Genomic DNA, 23,530 nt, shown 5'->3' with positions numbered 1-23,530 from the left:
CACTTGTGAAGTGGTCACAATCATATATTTCTGAGAACGAGGAGTGCTGTGTCGATTACTGGACATGTGTCATATCCGTTTCATGCAACGTCTGAAGTCCCTCAGGGTAGTTGCCTGGACCCACTATTTTTTATTATACATATCAACAATATAAGAAACTGTTTTAAATACTGCAATATACTGCCTTATGCAGACGATCTGAAATTATTTCGTATCGTAGCGACCCACAGGGACTGCCTTAAAATGCAGCAGGATCTCATCAGGCTTGAAAGATACTGCAGTGGCAATCTGATTTTTCTAAATCCTGCAAAAAGTCAACAAAATAGATTTTACTAATGAAATATATAACAATGACCTGGTAAGAGGGAACGAAGTAAGGGATCTGGGAGTTACACTTGACACAAAGTGGTCATTTAAACACCATATAAAAAGAATAATAAATGATTCTAATAGAATGGTTGGTTTTATTAATAGAAATTCCCGGGATTTCAATGATCCCGGAACGCTTATTTCCTTATATTATGCTTTTATTCAAAGTAGGATTTCCTTCGCATCTGTTATCTGGAATCCACGCTACGCAGTTCATTTCAACAGAATCGAGAACACTCAAAATAAATTCTTAAAATTTCTCGATCTTAAGACCCACACTCATATAGAAGAAAGAGATTATCGGCCAATTAAAAATCGGTTCAAAATGAAAGATAAACGGGCTGTGGCAGACTTGTGTATGCTTTACAAAATAACAAATTCACAAATTGATTCTCCATATCTTTTGTCGAAACTTAACTTTAGAATTCCCGCTCGAGATTTAAGATACGCTAATCTCTTTGAAATCCCATATAGTAGAACCAACACAGGGCAGCATTCCCCTTTGTTAAGAATGCAAAGTTCGTATAATACACTTAATTCGAATTTTAAACTCGACATCTCTTCAATGTCTCAGATGTAGTTTAAACGATATATCAAATACTCAATTATTGGAACTTATAGTGTTTTGTATAATGTTCTACATCCGACTTATGTTTGTTTTGTATAAATCCACCGATTTGAACTAACATTGTGGTTGCTATTTTTTGGTACTAAGTACTGTAAGCGACCTAAACTTATAATAAATAAATAAATCTATCTTTTACTGTTCTGGAATCTCTATTTTCCGCTCCATATTATTAAACCGTACAACAAATCAACTCAAAATTATGTAGGTACCATGCCTTCCCTGGAGCTGACATTTTAATACTACTGTCATCTCGCATTAAGTAAAATAACACGTAACCTTCTCGAACCATCGAATGTATTGCGATTTCGAAAGTACTTACTCTTAGCGCCATCTGTTGATGGCGTATAGAGTGAGAGTGCTTGGGTGTTAGAAAATAAACTGGGTTACAATTCACAAAAATCTATGAACGCGTACATATAGAGTATTGACTGTATCAAAATTTAGATCAAATTTTTAAAAATATCTGACGTAAGAATAAAAATTTTAAAAAATAGTATCGGTGTCGGCGTAAAACCCTGTTCAATAGTTTCACTAAAAAACTAAAACCAAAAACCCGCCGTATTCTTAAGAAAACGTGACTCGAACGTTTGGTACCATTTCATTAGAAAATAACGATTTAATCATGACAAAGGCATGCATTGTTCTTATGACTACCAGATGACTTACGCCCGCTTTCATATGTGGCATCCAATTTTCTGAAAACTTTTCCCTGCTATAATATAGACAGCGAATAAGTTGATAAAAATTTAGTTAGCCAAAACTGCTGCCATTTGTTTTTGTGAAGAAGTTTGTTCAACAGGTCTATCTGATGGACGACAAATAATGATGATATACTCATTTTCATTGATTTTGATGGAACATTCGAAGGAAACACATATATAACCTTACATACCTACTACAGTGATACACTTGCCAAATACAAACTCGAAGGCATTCAAGTATCAAATCAAATGAATATTTATAGTTTTCGGGTCTTCAGACCGTTCTCTGAATCGATTCTTCAATCCGACGCATTAAAAATTTAAATTGTAATCAATTTTTAATGACGACATCACAATAGCCTCAAATGAACATCTCTTGAAGGGGTGTCAGACGAGAGACTAGGCCAGCAATTATAGGCATATTAGCCATAAATATTAAGTACGATGAAGTATATCTGACAGGGAATTCAGATCGGCTGGTGTGTGCTATTTAGGTACTCGATGCCATGATGGCATTTTTTTGGTGGTACTCCAAAAGCTGAGGAGACATTTCTGCCGCTATACTAGAATGATATTTTAGCTAAATGATATAACTAAATTTAACGTTATTTGTTACGAAAATGATAATAAGTTGAGGATTTGAATATTTTTCTGTCCTTTGACGTTACACGATTAAATTATTATTAAAATTATAATTATAGCATTTAAATTTAAACACTGAAAAGATATTTTCATTCTAACGTTAAAGCGAAATGCGGAGTTCGATATTTTTTTGTAGCTCGAAACTACTCACTTGTACTTCGCAAGTTAATCTCCGGGTATGGCGTTTCTTCAAGCTGCAAGCGCCGCAGATCTTTTCACTAATCTCTATTTCGCCCTGACAGTGGCTTCGACCCAATACGGATTCGTTGTTATTTTTACCCCAGATTAGGAACTCACACAGACCCAAACGGACGTTAAACTCGTCTGATCCCTCAAAATCGGATCAGCGACACTAACCAACAAAGCAAATCGCAAGGACAGACGAAACTGGATTTTTCTCGCGTCCGTTATTTTCGCAAACATCCAGTGCGGATGATATGTGGGCTAAGTCGTCACAGAAAAGAACTATTTCAAAACGAAAAAATCCTATCAATGTTTGAAAATAGACGAAATCCAGAAAAAAACACAGGCTGAAATCAAACACTGACAGATGAATTTGAATGGAGATTGTTCAGTTTGTGGAAACCTAGAAAAACTACAGCAGTTATACTGCCAAATGGAGCCTGAAATATTTTTTGAAGAACTAAAGAAAACAAAACTAGTATATTTGCAGTAATTAAAGAACATTACTAATATGTGTAGTCTTCAAGTCCCACTATCATGCTAAAATAAGTCTACAACAGAACATGGCCTTGTAAAGAACAAAGCGCGCATAAAAGACATATCCTAAAACGGCAAACCATGATTGAAAGGCTACTATGTGCCACTACGTTTTGTAAATTTTGAAAACGTATTAGATGACCAAAGCCGTGAAAAGTTCTGTCCCAGATTGAAATACTCTTACCCTCTTATGGAAGTAATAACCAAGCTATAGAATGATCATTAATTATTATTATTATTGAGTCAGATGTAGACGCCAAGCACTGCGTACCTTCAGCTATATTGGAAATATAGTTGTTGAACCTCTCAAATGCGGCCGGTGCAAGAAAAACTGCCAAAGCAATCTTGCATCATATCACAACCACATATAAATTCCAAAACTCCACTGACTAGAAAAACTGCTAAAACAAGATCGATTTCGGGAAATCGTCGCTTGGCGAGGCAAGTTCGTAGGGCGTAGCGCGAAGTAGCTTTATATTTCAAAAAGAAGACGCTTCGCGGTTTCTTGTCAAAAAGGGGATCCATTGTTTTTCTATCGTGCTCCTGCGGACCACTACGGAACTTTCGCAAAATCGTTGTAATTGTATTGTGCATTCACCCTGTACGCTTGCCGAAATTCAAAATTGTGGCAAACTTTGGTAAATATAAAAATTTCTAACAGTAATAGCGATTTACAATAATATTTTTTTGAAATATCTTGCCCAGAAAATTGTAGCTCTCGATTCAGTTATTTAAACCGAATTATCCCATCTTTTGGCGTTTTTGATTTATGACCAAGGATTTTCTCACAAAAACGGAAAATTTTAGGATTTATTAGAATTTTCGCCCAAAAACGATACACCCTGTATATAATTCAAAAAAACAGACTAAATGGATTTCGAGAAAAGAATTTTTTTCTGACGTAATAGTCAATGATGTCATCGCGACTGGACTGAGCGCGAGAAACAGCAATTTTCATATCGATTTTTTCAAATATCTCGAGCGGCGTATGTGATAGACAAAAATTGTAGCTCTTGGTGCGATTTTTGTATATAATTGAAAAACCCTGTACATAATCAAAAAATGATTGGAATGAAACTTATACTACCATATCTTCCGCGTTTTCTGGTAAAAGAATTTTGCAGATCGGGTTAATAGTTTTCTAGAAAATAATTTTTTTCTCTAAACCAAAATGACCCAAATAAAAATTCAAAATTTTTTAAAAAAATACTTCGCGATATTGGATGGCGCCCAGTTTCATTAGTTTAAATGTTGATGTCGACTTATACTTCTCTGACAAATCTGAAGTCGGTAGCTGCAAATTTGGGGCACCTACTAGGTTTTTTAATATTGCATGGAATATCACAATCACCCTGTACAATAGGTAAAAACCTTAAATACAAAAGTTTTAGTTGTCTGTACGGGCGATATCGTCATCTAAAAGAAACACACATCTGAAACAGTATTTAAATTATAGCTAATTTTCAGATTTTTTGAATATGCCGCGCAAACTGTACCTTTTTAATAAATTGTCAATAATAAAAGTTTATTGAGCCGAATCTTCTGCGTCTTTTCGTTCAAGATTTTTTCGGATGCATTAACAGGTTTCGCTAAATGAGTCTTTCTTTAGACCCTTGCTAACGCGATTTTTTATTTTTTAAAAATACTTTCCGACCTCCCAGCCACCCCAATTTCAATAGGTTTCGTTAGGGCTCCAAGCTTTAAAGCTTCATAGGAATGTCCAAAAAAGAGTCGAAAAAAAAAAGACGGAAGTTAAAGCTTGACCGCAGCCATTTTTACACATCCCATGCATCCCGTGGACTGTTAAAAAGTAGAAAAGTTTGAACCGTCTAGTTCACACCGTTCGGAAGTTATTGTCGAAAAAATCCAAGAACAAAGACCGGAGACCAAAGACCGGACAGAAAAAACATTTTAGGACCTACCGTTACCGAGATCTCGAGTTTAGTGAGGAGAGTGGATACTTCCGAAAAAAATCTTCATCCATTTTTCGAAAGTAACTACCGAACTAAATAAAATATAGGTAAACGTATAACTTCTCAAATATTGAAAACCGAAAAAGAGTGGTCCATGACCGATGTTGTTTTCATATACTCGTATAGTTAAAAGGATTCGTTTGTTTTATGCATTTGCTTCATCAATTCCAGCTCACGATGCCCACGTGACGCGGACGTCATGCTACCTACGCTCGATAAAACTGTAACCGATAACAAATCGAAAGCCTTCGCTTGTCTTGAGGTCGTTATGGCCCAATTCGCAAACATCCGTTCCATCCTTTTCACTCAAGACTGTTGACGAAAAACAATACAATAAAAGACACACAAAGCGCGCGAGAATGGCTCCCAAACAATGTTTAGTTCGCCTAAAACAACAATGAATCGACTGCGTCGTGAAAAGAAAGACAATCAACAATTGACCGTCGGAGAACCGGGAGCGAAAGCGTAAACCAAACAAATCGCCCGCGAAAACCCAGGCTTGAGTGTGTAAATCCCGAGTGGCCTCAAGAACAAAAGGGGGACAAACCGAAATCGAGGGAAGTGACAAGAACACAAAGTTGGCAACCACGAAGAGCAGTTACCTATAAAGTACGATGTCTGGCAATAACAGACATCGCGAACGTCTCTCAATCCCTTGCTGCACCTTCAAATTAATATTTAAGGGTTTATATAATATCGTTTGAAGTGACTCGACTTATTTAAGACTTATTACAAGAATTATAAGTAACAATCAAATATCGATTTGTTTGATAATCGCGGGTTTTTGGATTTATTCACCGAAGTACGATATTGCAGTTGTGTGTTTTTTAGTTCTGTGTTTTGCCAATAGGTTCTCGAGTTACAAGGTTGCGACTGCAACAGTTTTCACAACCAGGAGACGTTTATAAATATCAAACGAAACATCAATCGATCATCCGTAATATTTGGCTCATCTGTTTTGTCATTGATTGTTTTTGTAGTCAAAGACTAGGCTGTTTAGGAACATTGGAAAGGAAACTGTAACACTGATATGTATTTTGTTTGCGATGTCGAATTTTTACGCCAGAAGTTTTTGTGTCTTACTGTACCGTGCTTCATAAAAGAATAGTGTATTATGCAAGAAGTGTGGTAAACGGCATGTGAGTCACGAGTTTATTTGGCAACAGCGGAGCGTAGCGGAGCGAGTGTTTAATAAACGAGTGACTTAAAAAGTTTACCAAACTTGTTGCATACTATAATTTTTCTACGACCATTAGTTTTTGAGTAAATTTTTTGCAGAACAACAAGAATACATTTACTTAAATGACTGAAACATTTTTTCTACTCCCGTCTGTAAAATACCTAATTACACACACACACATAATCCGTTCAAAAGATTGGTCACTTTCTTATATCTATGAACGGACCACAACAAAAACGTTATATATAAACATTAATGGAAAACAGAGACCTTAAAGCTATCACTACCATCAAATAAAATATACAAGGTACACACAAAATATTGCAGCCAAACCGCTATAGAAATATATGCTATTTACTTATTTTATCAATTTTTTTGTACATTGTTTCAAATTCGATGTTTTTGATTTACCAATTTTATCTACAGAAATTGATTAATTGTTAAATCGTTAATTTATATTCATCATTTTTATTACGAAAACTGCTCAAAATTTCAATTTTGGGAAACTCTTTTCGTAGGTAGATATGTTGATATAAATATTTTTTTTCAACTCCCGTCTATAAAATACCTAATTACCCACCGATCTAGCGTGCGGAAAGCGTCACTTTACCACGTTAGTTTCGTTTCCCACGAATCGTTTACTAAACACTCGCTCCGCTCGTGTCAAATAAACTCGTGAGTCAAATGCCGTTTACCGCACTTGTTGCATAATATACTATTTTCTACTCCTTTCTGTAAAATCCCTAATTATAAACCGATCTAGCGTGCGCGAATAATCACCACCAATTAGCATGTGAGTTTCTTGTCCCACGGATCCAAGCCACTTTGGATATTTTCGGAATATTACCGCACGGATTTGGCGCCAATCGGATTTTGACGTTTGTCAATTCTGACAGTCATGTCAGAGAATGCAGTCGTGTTGTTTTTCAAAAGTGTACTCAAAAATTAACGGTCGTAGAAAAAGCATAGTATGCAACACGTTTTCCTATCAGCCAATGTTATTATTGTTGTTATGTAACTGCCTCATCTCTTAGAAGAGTCTGAATAGTCGTTGCCCTTACAAGTTCATCAGTTTGTTATATCAATACCTTGTTCTAATGTAACATATATCATATAACACTCCTGTGAGCAATGTTGCCTTTTTCTTTGAAGTTGCACGATTAGCAGCTTCCCCAATAATAGTGATATGTTAGATATCATTCAATCCATTCATCAAGGCCGTTCCCTGAATAAGGAGAACTTCTTGAAACAGGCCAAAATTGGCAATTTGCTCGAAAATCGATGCGATCGATGCAATCAGGAACGAAGATTTCGCTATAGACAGTTTCCGCAGCCAGCGTGGAGAGAGAAAATGGAAAATAATTGACAGAGCATGGCGGTATCTGCACGCGATGCGGAATAATATGCAATATATGAGACAACGGACGATGTCTTTGTACCATGGGATTGACGTTCCGCAAACAAACTCGATTACCATTAGCCAGGTCTCGTTACACACCCCCCGGCATTCATTTCAATACTTAACGAAATTAATTCGGGTGTATGAGTTTTGATAACGACGCCAGTCGCCCCACAAAGATGCAGTAGAAAATAGGTTAGATCAAGTTAAGGGAAACCACGACGAACCCAAATTGTTTTATCATTTCAGTCATCTTCTCTCCATCTACATCCGGGATTAACAAATTTCTAATTTTGCTTCGACGAGGTCGCTGGATAATATACCTCGGGGCTAATGCCGTCGTCTGTTGAGTCGGAATTGAGATAAATCGGTTTGATGAATGCGTCCGCCCTAATGGAGTCACTGAAACGTTTTATAAGAATGTCGGTTAAACTATATCGATCCATATCCATAAAATAATACTCCAAACCTTTAATTCCAAACTTTTCATTCATTGAAACGTCGTTTGTTGTTGTTATTAGTTTTTATTTACTGCACATAAACCGTTAGCGGAATTTGTGTAACCTTTTGTGGCTAAAAGGGACGTTGGAAGTGTTTTAGTGGACTGAGGATGACAAAACGAACCCCCAACTCAACATTGGCACTTACCCGTTTATCAGGAGCGTTCAGGGAAAAACGCGCCCTGTGAATCTGTTTGGCAATATCCAGAATTCCCGTCCAGAAACGCAACACGGTATTGCACGGAAAAATTGCTCACTGACGGCCAATTCGATCATCCAAATCGGCGGCCTCTTTTTTGATGCACTTTTTTGCTCCTGTCCTGGCGGGGTCGGGTGCCATATGAAAAATCCGATGAAAATTTAAATGAGACTCAAACAATTCGTTCGACATATAACATAAATCCCATAGAAAAGAAATGGATTGTGTTTCCTAAACACCTTTCAATACGTCCATATTTGTTCCATTTATTCCGTTACATCTCCGTAAGTAATTTTTGTACAGTAATGTCCGATTTTCCGTTTGAGCAATATCAGGATCGATTTTGTTTTTTTAATAGCAAGTGTGGATCATAACCCATTGGTGTGCATAAATTTAACCTCTTACTTTAATGAAACTTGCTACATTTCCATTGCTGCCTGTGGTTTAATTATTTAGTTTAATTAACTAAAAAAATATTTTCTAAATTCCTAACCCCTTAGTCTACTTACTGACATGACAAAAATGTAAATATCAAGTTATTAAAAAAGTACGCTGCCAAACTTAAATCAGCAACACCTGAATATTGTCCTAACCATTCTGTTTAAGTTAGACAGTGGAGTTTTTTACGATAGTTTTGGTTATTTAATAAATTTAGCCTCAATTGGAATAACATTGTAGAAGATGTTCTAACCAGTATTTTTGGGGAAAACACCTCTTAACATCTAAACACTAATTTTTTGTCTGGATTTTTTTTTATAGCTTCTGTGATTTTAGAAAGTGTTTTTTTTTTAAATCTTATAAACGAAGTATAACAGAAAAATGCAAAAAATGAAATCTTATTTTTCTAGTTGCTTAATCTGCAAAAAAGGAAGAAGTTAATGTCGCACTTTTGTTTTTTTATGTTTAACATACTCTGTCTATAAGAAAACTTTTTTTCCTTTCTTCTGAAATCTGGCCACGTACTTAAGAAGCATGCTGCACGAGTTGTAATTTTTTCGACACTTTTAATGCATGGTATAATTCGTTTTTTTTTAAAGAGAGTCGCGCTTCTTTTAAAATACTGAGTGAAATTAGAAAATTGAACTTTGGGAAATCGCTTTAATGCTTTTAGAAGGGCTATCAATAACAATTTGAAATTTAGCACTGGATTCTGCTAAAAAATACGCTCGAATGTCTTTGATAAGTTAAAAACAACCGAAACAAATCCGCATTTTTGAATTTAACCCTGTATTTGTGAAAATGTTCAGAATGTTCAAAGTAGACAGGATACTGCTTTGAATTGGGACTCCATTTGGAAGGCACTCTTAATTGTGAGAGTGATTGAAAAAATTATTAAAAATAAGCTATGTTTGAGAGATGCTCTAACGTATATTATTAACTCATACATTAAATACTTTTGTATATAATACGTACTTCTTGTCAGGATATTTTTAAAAATTTGCCCATGTATTTAAAAACATGGATTTGTGTAAAAAAAAAATATTAATGTTATTCCGACAAGGAAAAAATAAGTTTTGATGCTAAGAATTGGGGATACATAACAGAATGCTAAATGCAATTAAGAATATTTCCTGCACAAAAAAAAATGTTGCTATGGCTTAGTCGAATTTTTTGATTACTTATGTTATCCGGTGTCGTATAGTTTACAATATTCCAAATTGACATTTTTTTTGTTTAATGACTTAAGACACTCTGTACACAGCTCTGAACACCCCTTGCATATTCAAAAAGACGGCCGTATTGATTCGGCACGGTGCAAAAGTTTTCCTTCGCAAATATCTCGCCGTGTAACAACGAACGAAAGCAAAAGAAAAAGAGATTAAAGCGCGCTTCTGGCTGGGGGAGAAGAAAAAAAAAACGCGCCATAATTGCGAGCCGCGACAATGAATACTTTTAACAACAAAGCACATATTTGATGATCTTTTAAGAAGACGGGAGAGCGCAAACAGTTTTCGCAGGGACGGGCACGGGGGAGGGTGGCGACGGAGGTGGCGGCGGCGTTGACGCCCCGGCATTCGGCACTCAAATTAAGTGGTAGAGGCGCGGAGAGCACGCGTCCCGTCGCTCTTCGAGTGTTTAAACGCACACGTAAAACGCGACCCAAGCAAAACAATTCACACTAAGTGCTATTTACTATTTAACGTCGTTACGACGTCAAAATAGCTTTCGTATCTGTGTTGGAAAACAAGGGGGTATTAAGTGCTCCTCGCGCACATGGCGTGAATTATTAATACGACTTATTATGCTTGTGTTGCCTAGTGTTTATCAAATTTAATATTCCATTACATTCTGTGCGATTTTTTTCGATTGTTTAGCTACGTTTTGAGCTGACGGGCTCCACCAAGGGCATTATGACCGAAAGAGTGCTGAGTGAGACCTTAGATTTTACGATGGCGTCAGGATTTTTTTTATAAAATTTAATATAGTTTTAAGCTTAGTGCTTCACTAATGGCATTAGCCGAGTGAGGTTTTAGTTTTTACGGTGGCATCAAGAAGGTTGGTGAAATTTATTATTTCATTGCATTTTGTGCGATTTTTTTCGATTGTTTAATATTGTTTTGAGTTAACTGATATTTTGACTTTTACGGTGCCATCAGTAGTATTTGTCAAATATATCTCTGCTCACATTTTATGCAATTTTTTTGAATGTTTGCTTTTGTCTTGAGCTTACACAATGCAAAATAAGAGGTCACTGGAACCTCGTATTCATCCAATATAATATTCTAATACTTCTTATTAGATTTTTTGAATGTTGGGATCTGTTTTGTGTCTGTGCCATCAGGAAAGTTTATTAAATTTAATATTCTAGTACATTTTGTGCGATTGCTTCCAATATTTTATTTTGTTTTGAGCTTCGGGCAGGTAATATTATGACTGAAAGCTGAACAAGGCCTTAATGTTTTTCTTTACATTACATTATGTTTAGTACCGAAGAAAACTTGAGTGGGAAGTTTCTGTGTGACTTTTTGGTGTTGGTTTTGTTTTGAGCTTAGAGATTCACCATAGGCTTAGAGATACGACCATAGGCGAACTGAGGCAGACCATCAAATTACACATTTCATTACATTTTCGTGATTTTTTGGAATGTTTCATTGCCTTTTTGTAATTTCAGTATGGACAAAGAAGATCTGACCAACCACTTGATTTTTACAACGATGATTTTTACTAAATTTTTACTAAAAAGTAAAACTTATTTCCTCGCATATACAGACTTATAATTGTTTCTTTAAAAATGCAACAAGTTATCAATCCAAAAAGGTTTTGAAAAAATTGACACCTTACCAGAAAACTAGGAAACTCGTGTCCTTTAAAAAAATCATATATCACTGCCCGTGCACAAGATGGTTGTTGGATGGAATCCAATTTTTGTTTAATGGATATTGGGATAGGTGCCCAAACCGTATTTCTTTGTGAAATTAGCATTATTCTAAAATATCAAAAATCAGAACATCCAAATGATATTTCATAATTGAAAAATTCTGCACTCTCCTATACTGAAATATTCAGATTGGCATTGCTTTCTGTATTTCCATTTCTACCTTGCATGGACAAATTTTAAGATGCTTGGCCACACCCAATCTCTGCAAATTATAATTTGCAGTGACTTATATCTGAGTTTAAAAAGCAAAACACAAAACTTTTACAGCTCTTTAACCAAAGCTTAACGGTCGGAACGAATTTTTTTTTTGACCAATTGATTCTATATTTGAGAGAGAGCAGCCTGTTTATTATAAATTTTGTGATGGTTAAAACTTGATTATAGGAAAAGCCACCAACATAAATTTTACAAATACACATGTATTTTAATCGTAATTAATTGTGAGATGAAGTAAATAGAACTATTTAGATACATTAATAGAAAACTTTTATCGAGACTGAAACAATTTATTTATTTGTTGAGTTGGCATTGAATTCAAGTCTCATGTTCCATAAGGAACGATTGGGAAAAACGTCTAATTATATTTTGTGCGATTATTTCGAATGTTTAGATCTGTTTTGGGCTTACGACCAATGGTATTATGACCGACTGAAACTTGAGTGGGAACTTGCTTTTTACGGTGCTATCAGCAGTGGTTGTCAAATTAAATATTTCTTTTGAACTTGACCAATTGGTTTTCATTATAAGTGATTGGGGGGTAGGGGTGGGGGTTAAAAATTTTTACAATATTTTAACGATATTTTAAAATTACATTACCAACATTCGTATAAATAAAAGGTCAAGTAAATGGAACTATTTTTTTGCTGTTGAGTTGCCATTTAATTCAAAAGTCTCATCTTTCGTAAGAGAAGTCTAACGACAATTAATTGTAATTAGTTTTAGTTAGTTTTATTAAGTTAAGTTTTATAAATAAAGAGCACACCGTTTTCCCTTCTTTTAAGTTTTTAAAACTTGACCTTTGATTAAGAATGTATTTTTTCAATACATATATCTTGTACCTAATTTCCTGGAAGAGCAGCCGTATTGAACATCGCCACTTAATATTATAAAAGCTTTATTTATTTATTCCTTAATGTACGATTTTTTTCTTAAATACTTTCCTTGTGTGACACACAAAGCAACCGTAACACTAAACCAATTTTCCTTTTCTTCCAGAATGCAACAGCAACAGCTAGCAGCTCAATTATCTCACCACGGGGGCGGCGGCCGACAACCCCCGTTGAGTCCGACGCCTTCCGACAGCGATTCGGACATCTCCCTGGGTGCCCACTCTCCTCCGATTAGTTCTCCCGGTCCCCTACGTTTGGGCCCTCCGTCCCCAAACCACATAACCTCGTTTCGTTTTGGGGCCCATTCTCCCGGCCCCATGCCGTCTCAGTTCCGTGTCGGGGGCTCCCACGCAGCCCAAAGCTTCAGGCTGGATCGACACTCCCCCACGTCTCCGAATTTCCGGATGAGCCGGGAAGGTAAACTCCAAGACTGTGATGGGTCTCCGATAAATATCGACAACGCGACGTCGAATTACGCTGCTGTCAACCTGAGGTTGACCTCTAACGACAGCCCGATCGATGTAGACTCCAACAACGATTGCAGACATGAATCCAGGGTGAGTTGACGCGAAAGGATTTATGGAGGGGAGGATTATATTCTAACAAAATATATTTTTTTAAAAGTCGTTGCCTTTGGAGAATGCTTGTAGTTTCCTCATAACTGCCTACTACTTGCTGTGTTTTTTATTTGCAGACAAATCAAAAGGGAACATTTTATAGTGTCGTCAGAATTATTAGAATTTAACGAGAATAAAATGAAAAACTGGTACTGAAAAGTACAGCAGCGTATAAATTGGTTCCATTTACGAGTACAATACTTGCTTTGCAAATATTGCAAATATTGCAAATAGGGCAACAAGTAAACAAAAAATCGCCAAATTTGATATAAAAAATGTGTGTCAAGCGACAAATTTTGGTCTATAATTTGGAAAGGAAAAATTAGAAAGGTGATTAAAGAAAATTGAACTCTTATCTTTGGTTGACGAACAGAAAATGTATCTCAGAAATCAAAAATTATAAAAACATACGAGGTGTCCTATTTGAAAAACCAACTGTGCGTAAAAATAAGTTTCTGACTATTTTTTACGTTTGGATCTAAACTTTTACTGCAGGCATTTTCCTATTAAATGTCGTTTTGTCCTTATTTGTTTTCTGATTAATGGATGGAGATAGGACAAACATACAGCAAACAAATATACGGCTTTGTTTTATTTACTGCATTTTATGAGCACAAATTTTTATGAAATCTAAATGCTTTTTAATACTAAAACCTTGCAAACATTCTCGAAGCCTTCTAGAATTTTTTGATCAATTGCTTTACTTTTTTTAACAAACTCGTGACTTCCAAAACGAACTGAAACAAAATTATGAACTTATCGTTGTCGTATAAAAACTATAAAAATGGTCACCGTTCAGAAGCTGTTTTAGAGCTTTCCTCTACAGGTAAAATGCTGCAGGAAAGCCTAAAATATTGGACACCTTAGATTCAATGGAAAACCACGCGTAAACAGCACAAAAAGTACTCATAATACCCCAACACCCTGAATTATTCCGAAACATCTAAATTCCATTCTTCTTCCAGGACAAAACCGACAGCAACAGCCCCTTGCGTCTGGATTCCACGCCTCCCCAAACATCACTCCAGCACTCCCCGCCGATGAACCTGAGCAATCTTCGGATCCCCCATCAGCAATCCGAAGGTGTCAAAATCGAAACCCCCCTGCCCCTGAGATTGCCCCCCAATCACCTGCCACCGCAGGTGACAGCGCCCCTGCGCATACAGGTGAACATGCACTCTAGTCGTATGATGGCGCCCTCGTCGCCACATACACACCTCATGAACCCACATAGCATCGCGCGGATAGCGCCCCCTAGTCCTCAGAATAACGGGCCCTTGCTGCACCGGCCCTTCTCGCCTCCACGGCTCACGTGATACAGACTGTCCGAACGCCATCAGGACGGCCTGATCTGAAACCGTTTGTTGCAATATTATTATGTATTTATTTGCTTCTCTGTAGAGTTCTCTTGTAGATATTACACAGTTAGGGTTGATAATTTATATATATTGTATGTATAATATGGCAAGTGTCGATATTGTTTAAGAAGTATGGCAAATTTATACTCTACGGTAGAGATTAGGCGACTTGCACCATTTAGTTTTTCGGTTTAAGTGACTACAGAAAGCTATTAATACTATAAATTGTTTTTTTTTAACTTGTGGTTAGAGTACTCAGATTTTATATTTTATTGTTCGATCGCATAATAATACATAAGTTCGTAACGAAAAATGATTATTATTATTTACAAACTCGGCCTTGTAAATACATACGAAATAGTATCACATCGAGTTTTATTGGCAAAATCCACTGGACAAGAATATTTAAACAGAAGAAAATAGTTTAATGACTTTTACTTTTGCCAGCTTCTTTTTCTTTGGCTTATGCCCTTCTAAACTCCACGATGTTTTTATTTGTTTTAAACCAATTTAATGTACTGCCATCTTCTTTCTATATAGTATCGTCACAGAGCAGGGCAGAGTTGCTATGAGTAGGAACATTCTGCAGGGGTTAGGTTCAAAATTGGAGTGAAAAAGAAACAAACCGTGCTCTCTATCTAACCGAGCATTCTCTATGGTTTTATTTGGTTATAGTTGCAGTAAGCCAAAATGGTTTTAATAATGTTAGAACCTGCAAAACAATTATTAGATTAAATATAACAGTCATCCCAAAGATCTCTATTGAGTCTCAAAGTAATAGGACATTCAAAAAGAATATGTTTTAGATTTTTAACCTGAGCCGACCCGCTTCGGGAGTCTTGTAGACGTCCTACTCTGTGTAAGTGTTCACCTGTCAAGCTAGTTCATTAATTTTCAGTTTTATCTTTGGATAATGTTATGGAATGAAAAATTTAATTCGTCCATTAGAGCAACAAAGATGTGTGAAGGTTATTGAAATCAAAGAAAGATAAGAACTGTATACTACTGTCATATAGTGAATTCATGTACGGTATATTAAACTGCTTCAAGGAACGGGGTGAATTGCATTGCTTGAAGAGCATTAAAACTTAAGGAACTACACAGAAATTTACTTTCAACTTTTTGTGTATATTCACAGTTGAGATGCGCTTCTGAATGGATAACATTTTTAGTGTACTTAATAAAGATGTCTGAACTTATTCATATATTTTGCCACTTTTTTCCGTGGAATGTTTGGTCCGTGTTTAATTAATAAAGTTTCTAATGATTTGAATAAAGTTTTTCTATCAAATTTAGCAGCACGAAATACAGGCAATTAACAACTTTATGTTGAAGGATAAACCACAGCATAGTCTGTTTTTCATGAATAAAAGTTGCTTTATGCAAAACCCGTTTAGCCACTAATGTTTACGATCAGAAAATATATAGAATATTTTGCACATAGGTACGTTTCAATGGGTATTAATTTTTTTTTAGAACAGTACTTTAAAAAGCATACGAAAAACTTAATTTTTAACTTCAAACACTGTATGCTTTAATTTTGTTATTAATTTAAAAATAAACAAATAAAATGTTTTATGAGCCCACTGTTTTGTAATAGATATATTATTTATTATATATTTACCTTTAATAATAACTGCCATAATACTAAACAATAATAAGCAATATCCTATATACTAAATTATTTTCAATTGCACTTGATCCAATCCATTTTCAGTGGCACACACCCCTTATTTCACTCCAAATTTATTAATTGTTCTTAATTTATTATTGCTTTCATTGCTCTTTTGACATTAACATCATTGGACCGTATAATAGGGATAACTGTACCTAAAACTTTAAGCGATTTGGGATGCATTTATTTAATCAAACCAGTCGGAGCATGTTGTTCGTCATCAACGTACAACAAATTCGGCGTAAGTCATTTGGTTCAATTAAAATTCATATAACGAAATTAGATTAATTCACGAAATTACAGCAGAGCACGGTTTAAACTTAACGAAGACACAATAACCGCCATATGGGACCTAATACTTAGCAATAACATTTTCGTTAAATACTCTGATTGTCGGTCATTTTTTTTTAATTTTCACTTAATCTTGTTACATTGTCGATAAATTTTATTTACAAAAAATTCTCAAAGTCCAAGTAAATTCATTTAATTGCACTTTTACTAATTAGACAAAAAGATTCCATAAATAAAATATTTATTGTATCGAAATTACGACGTGGCTGCAGGGAAAGCAACTAGATAACAATCTGCCGTTCTCTCATGGTAAATGTTTCGAGTAAAATCTCGGCCTCATCGTAATTCCCTTTCGATATGCTACCAAAGTTTTTATATGTCAGGCTGCGTTTGTATTAATATCATTCCGATTAGATAATGAGGCACTAGAAAGGACTTGGGATAGCATTATTAATAAAACGAATAATAGCGATATTTGCATATTATGATGATGTGTTTATCATACAATGCCCCTTGAATCAGATCGGGGGAGAGTATTTTTAATATCGCACATACCGCGACCGTACCTATATAGAACACCTATTTGTTCTGTAGCTTTAAGTCTGTTAACTGATTTTGTTAATATTCGAAGATAAAATTTTTACAGGAAAAAAAAAAGAATCATAATTTATATACCTAACGTATTTTTCACCTGCACCTTGATTCACTTCATGAACTTGGTCAATAATAACTCCCAATAAAAAAAACATGGTTTCCATCCACTGAGTTTTGGATTTTTTATTTCTTCGTAAAATTTCTTACTAATCAATTCTTAGAAATAAAAATTTGGCTGCACCGATATATTCTAACAACTAAATAGTTATAGGATAGTTATCATTGTAAAAAGAGACCCTACAAGTCATATCATTAGCTTAAATTTAATTTAAAACATCACTTTTAGAAAGCGACTGTCAAAACCAGTTAATTGACATCTTTGAGTTACAAACCGCAAAATGAATTATCTGATTTATGGTAGTTTTCTTAAACCTGTGGTTAGAATGCATTAAACCAAATTGTAAAAGCTTTTATCAGATCCGAAACTCTTCTAGCTTTGTCTAATAGTTTTACTTATTTTGTGGTCACGGATCACTCTTGGTGGCCACCCAAATAGCTCTTATTTAAATTTTGTTAACTTATTTTTGTTGGACTTAAGTAATCGAAAAATAAAATTTATTACCGTAACAAATATTTCTAACCGAAAGAGTTTACATAAAAATAAAACAAATTTATTTCAGGAATAAAAAATATTAACTAAGTGATTGAGGGACATTTTATTTATTTATTTAAAACAAGTATTCTCTATTAGCTACAATGTGCTTAAATTAAACTAAACTATAGAAGAAAGAACAAAAACTACAAATACAACAAAAAAAAGGAAAAAAATCATTGGAAAATTAATTTCATTTGCATCATTTTACAGTGCTCGTTATAAAGGCTTTTAATTAATTTAATTTAAATTTTGCTAGTACACACTAAAATAAAAATAAACCGCATCTCTATCGCCGGTTCGAAGGACCGCGAGAAAATATCTCGTATTCACCTAAAGCAAACATTACGTAGGTTTATGTCTGTTTATACACTTGACGGTGCTCGAACACAAAATCAACGTCGACAGACATCAGGGGCGTGACGTAGTCAACAGCCGAGGCCAATCACCACGCGGCTCTTACACCCAATGAAACTGATACCTCGGTTGGACTCGCGGGCCCTCCCGTTCGTCGAAGGAAACGCAACTACGGTTAACAGGAATCGCAGCAGGAACGAAGACCTGCCTGCAGTTTTTTACTTCCGCCTTAATCGGAGGTTTAATTCGTGGTATTGCATAGGTAGCGCTCGCATATTACCAAATGGCCTCATTAAGTGGTCATTTGTGCCATCAATTAACATATGCAGAGTGCAGTAATGTCCGCAATGTTCAAAAACACATGTTCAAAATTAAAATTTTAGATGGTTTCGTTTGGGTATTAATATTTTCTTGTTAAAACCGATAACGACACCGATAAAACTAACATCATTATCCCCACGGTTTGGAGACAAGTTTTTATATGACTCTTGATGGACAAATAATAAATATGCATTCGAATTTAACGTTTCTCAAAACTCAAAAACAAGAATCCTATTTATAAATATTTAGTATATTATGCAATAAGTTTGATAAACGCAATTTTAGTCACGGCTTTGATTTGGCACTAGCGGCGTGAGTACTTTAAAAACCAGTGACCGGATCCTATTTCTACGACCATTAGCCTGACCATCACAACTGTCAAACGTCAAACTACCATCAGTGGCTAACGCACTTTCACACACTGGCCACTTTCCGCACGACTTATCAGCGCATACATGAGTATTTTCGAGTAGGGAGTAGAAAAAAGTATTTATAATACGATGGACCCTATTCGCTAAAAAATAGAATGGTGAAGATGGCGAGATCTCAACATCAAATAGTATTACCTCAGGCTGCACATTGTTGTAGTTTTCAACTCGCTCCTCGCCTCCGTTTGTTCCCTCTATGACTTTCTCATATCATATCAGATCTCTGGTGTAATTTTGAGATGTATTAGAAAGTTTTATTGTCAAGATTGTTTAAGCAAAAGGTCTCGCTGCAAAAGTTATGTTTTATTAATTATATAGCCCATCTGAGAAAAAGACTGGACCGAGCAAATTTAAGTCTTATTTGATAAAAGTTTCTAATAGACACCGAAAGAAACGCAATTCAAAAAGTCAATACCAAATTCCGACAAGCTGAAAGTTTTTAACACTTTGATGGATCACTAAGTTTTACCTTCTGGTTGATATAACATATCCAAGAAAAAACGTGTAGTCCATATTTTCGAAAGGGCCATATTATTCCAATGTACATTGAAGATACTTCACCAGCGTGGCCTCAGGTAGGTACGTATCTAATATGAATTTAAAGTCATACTATAAGGACAGTAAAGACAGTACTGTACGGACAAATATTGGTTATTGACAAAAATGTAATTATTCTAACAGCTGCATAAAAACACGTACATACACAATAAATAGCATCATGCGTAATTTAACCAATAGAGATCGAGTCAGAAGCCATTTCCTCATGAGCACAACAATCACCCACCGTTAAACCAAACAATATTATTCGGAGAGCTGATATTCAGGCAATGGCAATGTCATTGTCAAAATCATTTTACAATTTTGTCAAAATATTTTTTACTTTATATACGAGGTCAAAATACAGAAGCAACAGTTAAATTTACAAAAAAATCTGTAAAATATCAACAGTTATTCTGATTGAAGGCTTGTTGATTCTGTGCCAGGTTCCGAAAAAAAAAGCAGTTAGCAAGTCGTATCGATACTTTATAAAATCGCTACAATTTCGTGTGTTTCGAATACTTAGAGTAACCTTCCTTCAATTCGTTCAGTAACGGGACTCGGCATCAGTTCAACAGAATGTTTTACCGTCGCATTGTCCCCTTCACATTCTCCGAGAAAAATATCAAAAAAAAAAAGTCGCAAACAAGCCGCAGACGTATACCCGAAAGAATACAGCCACAACAAAACAACCTCTTCCGGTTTTCCATTGTTGATGACTGTCATTATCCCCGTCTTTTAAAGGTGCGAACATTGTCACTAATCCGGTCATAGAACATTAGGAAGGATTAGGTACGGGACATTGGCCGCTCACAATTACTGTTTACCTAAGCCCCGATATGTCGATAAACTGGATAAGTGATAACTGCGGACTCTATTAACGCTATATATATCAGCTGGCTCTCGCTCTCGGAACCAGACATCTCCGTTTGTACAGTGGCGACTCGGTTGCTCACAATATTAGAAAAATAGTTGAATAATTTTCTTTTGCGAGGTCTTAAAACAACACTAGATGAATCACCTATTGAAATGTGAAAATGGCTGGATTTTAGGCCTTTTATAAAATAAAATTTACATTTTCTCTAATTTAGATATATAACAATTGTGTTTGGGTTTGCGATATTTTTTTTTCCAAAAAGTCTACAATGGGCAGCTTGTCATAAAAGATTATATCAGGAATCTCTAGACCCAGATCGTTGCCATAAACGTGTCTCATACTTCCGTGCTTCTTTTTTTATATGATTCACAACAGTCATAGGAAATGCTTGAAAAACATTTCTTGGTTTTGCATTTTCAAAAATATTTGGAATTATTTATAAAGATATAAGGCTCAATTTCGTAAATGATATCCCACACAGGTTAAGAATGAATAGTTACTACTAGACTTCGCCTATAAACTTTGGTTAACAAAGTTAAGTGTTAAAAAGTTGAGTATAGTCCTTATTATTATTATAAAATATTGGTTTCACAAAATCATAATTTTCAAACACATTTTAACTCAAACTAAAACTTAACTTAATTTAAAAGAAAACAAATGTTAGTACTCCCATGTGGTTTACCTACTTTTTCGGTTTCCAAATTTTAAAAACATGTAAATTCATAGTTGACTAAATGCTTTTTGGGAGGTCTTAAAACGGCGCTAAAAGAATCTCTATTGAAACGTGAAAATGGCTGGATTTTAGGCCTTTTATAAAATAAAAATTAAATTTTGATTTGTTTTGTTTGGTTTTGCTATATTTTTTAGTATAGCACCACCTTCCAAACTAACTAGTAGATCTCTGGACCTATATCGATTACCATAAACTTGTCTCATACCTCCGTGATTATTTTTCTATACGATTCATAACAGTCATAGCAAATGCTTCAAAAACATTTCTTGTTTTTGCATTTTCAAAAATATTTGGAATTATTTATAAAGATACAAGGCTCAAATTCTGCAAACTAACCAAAACTAACATTACTTTATTCCGTAACGTCAATTTGTTTGTTAATTTGTCTAATATCTGTGTAATCACGAATTCCTACATTTAAAGTAAAATAAATACCACACAAGTAATAAATAACTGCTATAAAAATTTCCTCAAAAGTCAAATCAAGAAAGCTAATCATTTTTTAAAATTAAATTTGGCATAGTGATAAATATTTTTAAAAATATTTCCATAATAATTTCAGATACCACAGATTCCAGATTTTTCATACATATTTGGTGAAAATGAAATTAACAAAGACTGGAAACAACCCGAGTAACGGTTTTTAGTAAGTGACTATAACAAAATAAAACTACCTACGCCCATGTGCGACGGACAAGCACAGCCGACTGTACGATATCGATTTTGGATGCTCTGTGTGTGTGTGTTTAGCCAGCAGTGTCTATTATCTACCTCACGAGAAGCAGTTTGAACCTGGTTGAGTTTACACAAAGCGGTTTGTCGAAACGTTAGCCTATGGTTTTTGGCTTCACCAGTGGCACTTCGAGTATTTTCGACATTTCGGGGCGGTATATTTGTATGCGGTATGCCTGAGACTGTAATTTTAGACAGTCTCGATTGATTTGAGATGAAGACCAAATAATCAAATCAAAATTAAGGATTTACTTCGAACTATTTTCTTTTTCACAGCAACTCGGCAATTGCGGTAGTAGTTCCTTAAAGTCAAAGTATTGAATGTAGTGTTTACTTGTAGTTTGAAATATATGCTTCAACATATCTAACACCTATGCCACTCCTTCTGGCAAGGAATGAGCAAAATATGAAAAATGTATTAGATGTTTCGTCGTTGCTGTTGCACATACCAAAAGAGGCTGTAATAGGATTTTCTTTATTTCTCTTAGTTTTGTAAAACGTCTTCAGATAGAGAAATGCGGCATTAAATCTGCAAAAGACAAAGCCATTAAAGAATTAAGAGATGTTTATAAGAAGAATATTATAGAAAGCAAAATAAATAAAATTACGAACATAAACTGAATAGTAAATTAAGAAAATAAATTAAATAAATAGTCTAAATTTGATAGCATAAACAAATAACAAATGGAAATAAATCCATTAATACAAAAAGCGTTAGAATATAAATTTTTTGTGTTTTTTTTGCAGTGCAAATAAATATAGTAATTGTAGTTAAGTATTGAAGTATGTATATGTAAGTAGTTTACGTTTTTCTATATCAGAATTTTATTAGCTAGTTAAATACATTCTACCCATTGAACTCACAAGAAAGGCGGAATTACAATGTGGAGCAAGCATGGAAAAAATAAAAATTTCTTCTTAAAAAAAAAGTATTTGCTATAAGATTTTTTAACTAAAGTGCTACTTGGTATAGTAGCTTGCGGAAGAAGTAAAAATCCTACTTTTAGATGTTCATTTCTAGTATTGAAATATCTGCTATGCACAGGAATTGCTAATACTTCTAGCATTAATATTTCTTTTTTTTTAACACGACATTTTTAAAATATAAAACACAATTATCGTATCATCTTCAGTCGTCGAAATCTGTGATCAGCTTAAGGTCTGACAGCGCACGAATAATTTTTGAGGATTAGACATGCTTATGCCTCAAAGCTGATTATCTGATGCATAGTAATGAATGGGTGCATAACTCAGGTATATACGGAGGGGTATACTAGTATATCAACGGACTCGAAGCTTAATGGAATGCGCCTGCAATTCGGTTCTCTTTTTTATTTGAAGCAAAAAAAAACGAAACATTTGTTTTAAAATTGGAACTTTTTTTACAGCCTCGCCATCTGTATTAGGGTAATTTGACTAGGTTTTATATGCGAAGGCACAGAAAATAATAAATCACACAATCCAATTCGTGTCGAATTAATAGCCAGGGCGCATACACAGTAAAACCTGTTCTACGTTACCCTGTTGAAATTCTAAAGTGGTCTGAGGTGTTAGATAAA

At 34.9% G+C, this 23,530-nt stretch overlaps 1 protein-coding gene across 1 annotated transcript in view; it reads left to right on the top strand.

The window, feature by feature from the left end:
* Window positions 1-15,106, top strand: part of LOC132700945 (homeobox protein SIX3-like) — a 76,704-nt gene extending 61,598 nt beyond the window's left edge. Inside the window, exons 2-3 of the mRNA XM_060668545.1 lie at window positions 12,906-13,356; window positions 14,382-15,106. Coding sequence (XP_060524528.1) covers window positions 12,906-13,356; window positions 14,382-14,732 — 802 coding nt within the window. The 3' untranslated portion in view covers window positions 14,733-15,106. The remainder of the gene's footprint in view (window positions 1-12,905; window positions 13,357-14,381) is intronic.
* The last annotated feature ends 8,424 nt before the right edge of the window (window positions 15,107-23,530 follow it).

Source organism: Cylas formicarius, unplaced genomic scaffold (genome assembly GCF_029955315.1).
Source record: "Cylas formicarius isolate icCylForm1 unplaced genomic scaffold, icCylForm1.1 PGA_scaffold_4__25_contigs__length_36172078, whole genome shotgun sequence".
Taxonomy (NCBI): domain Eukaryota; kingdom Metazoa; phylum Arthropoda; class Insecta; order Coleoptera; family Brentidae; genus Cylas; species Cylas formicarius.
The sequence above is the reverse complement of the archived record's forward strand: the minus strand, read 5'-3'. Positions and strand labels throughout refer to the sequence as shown.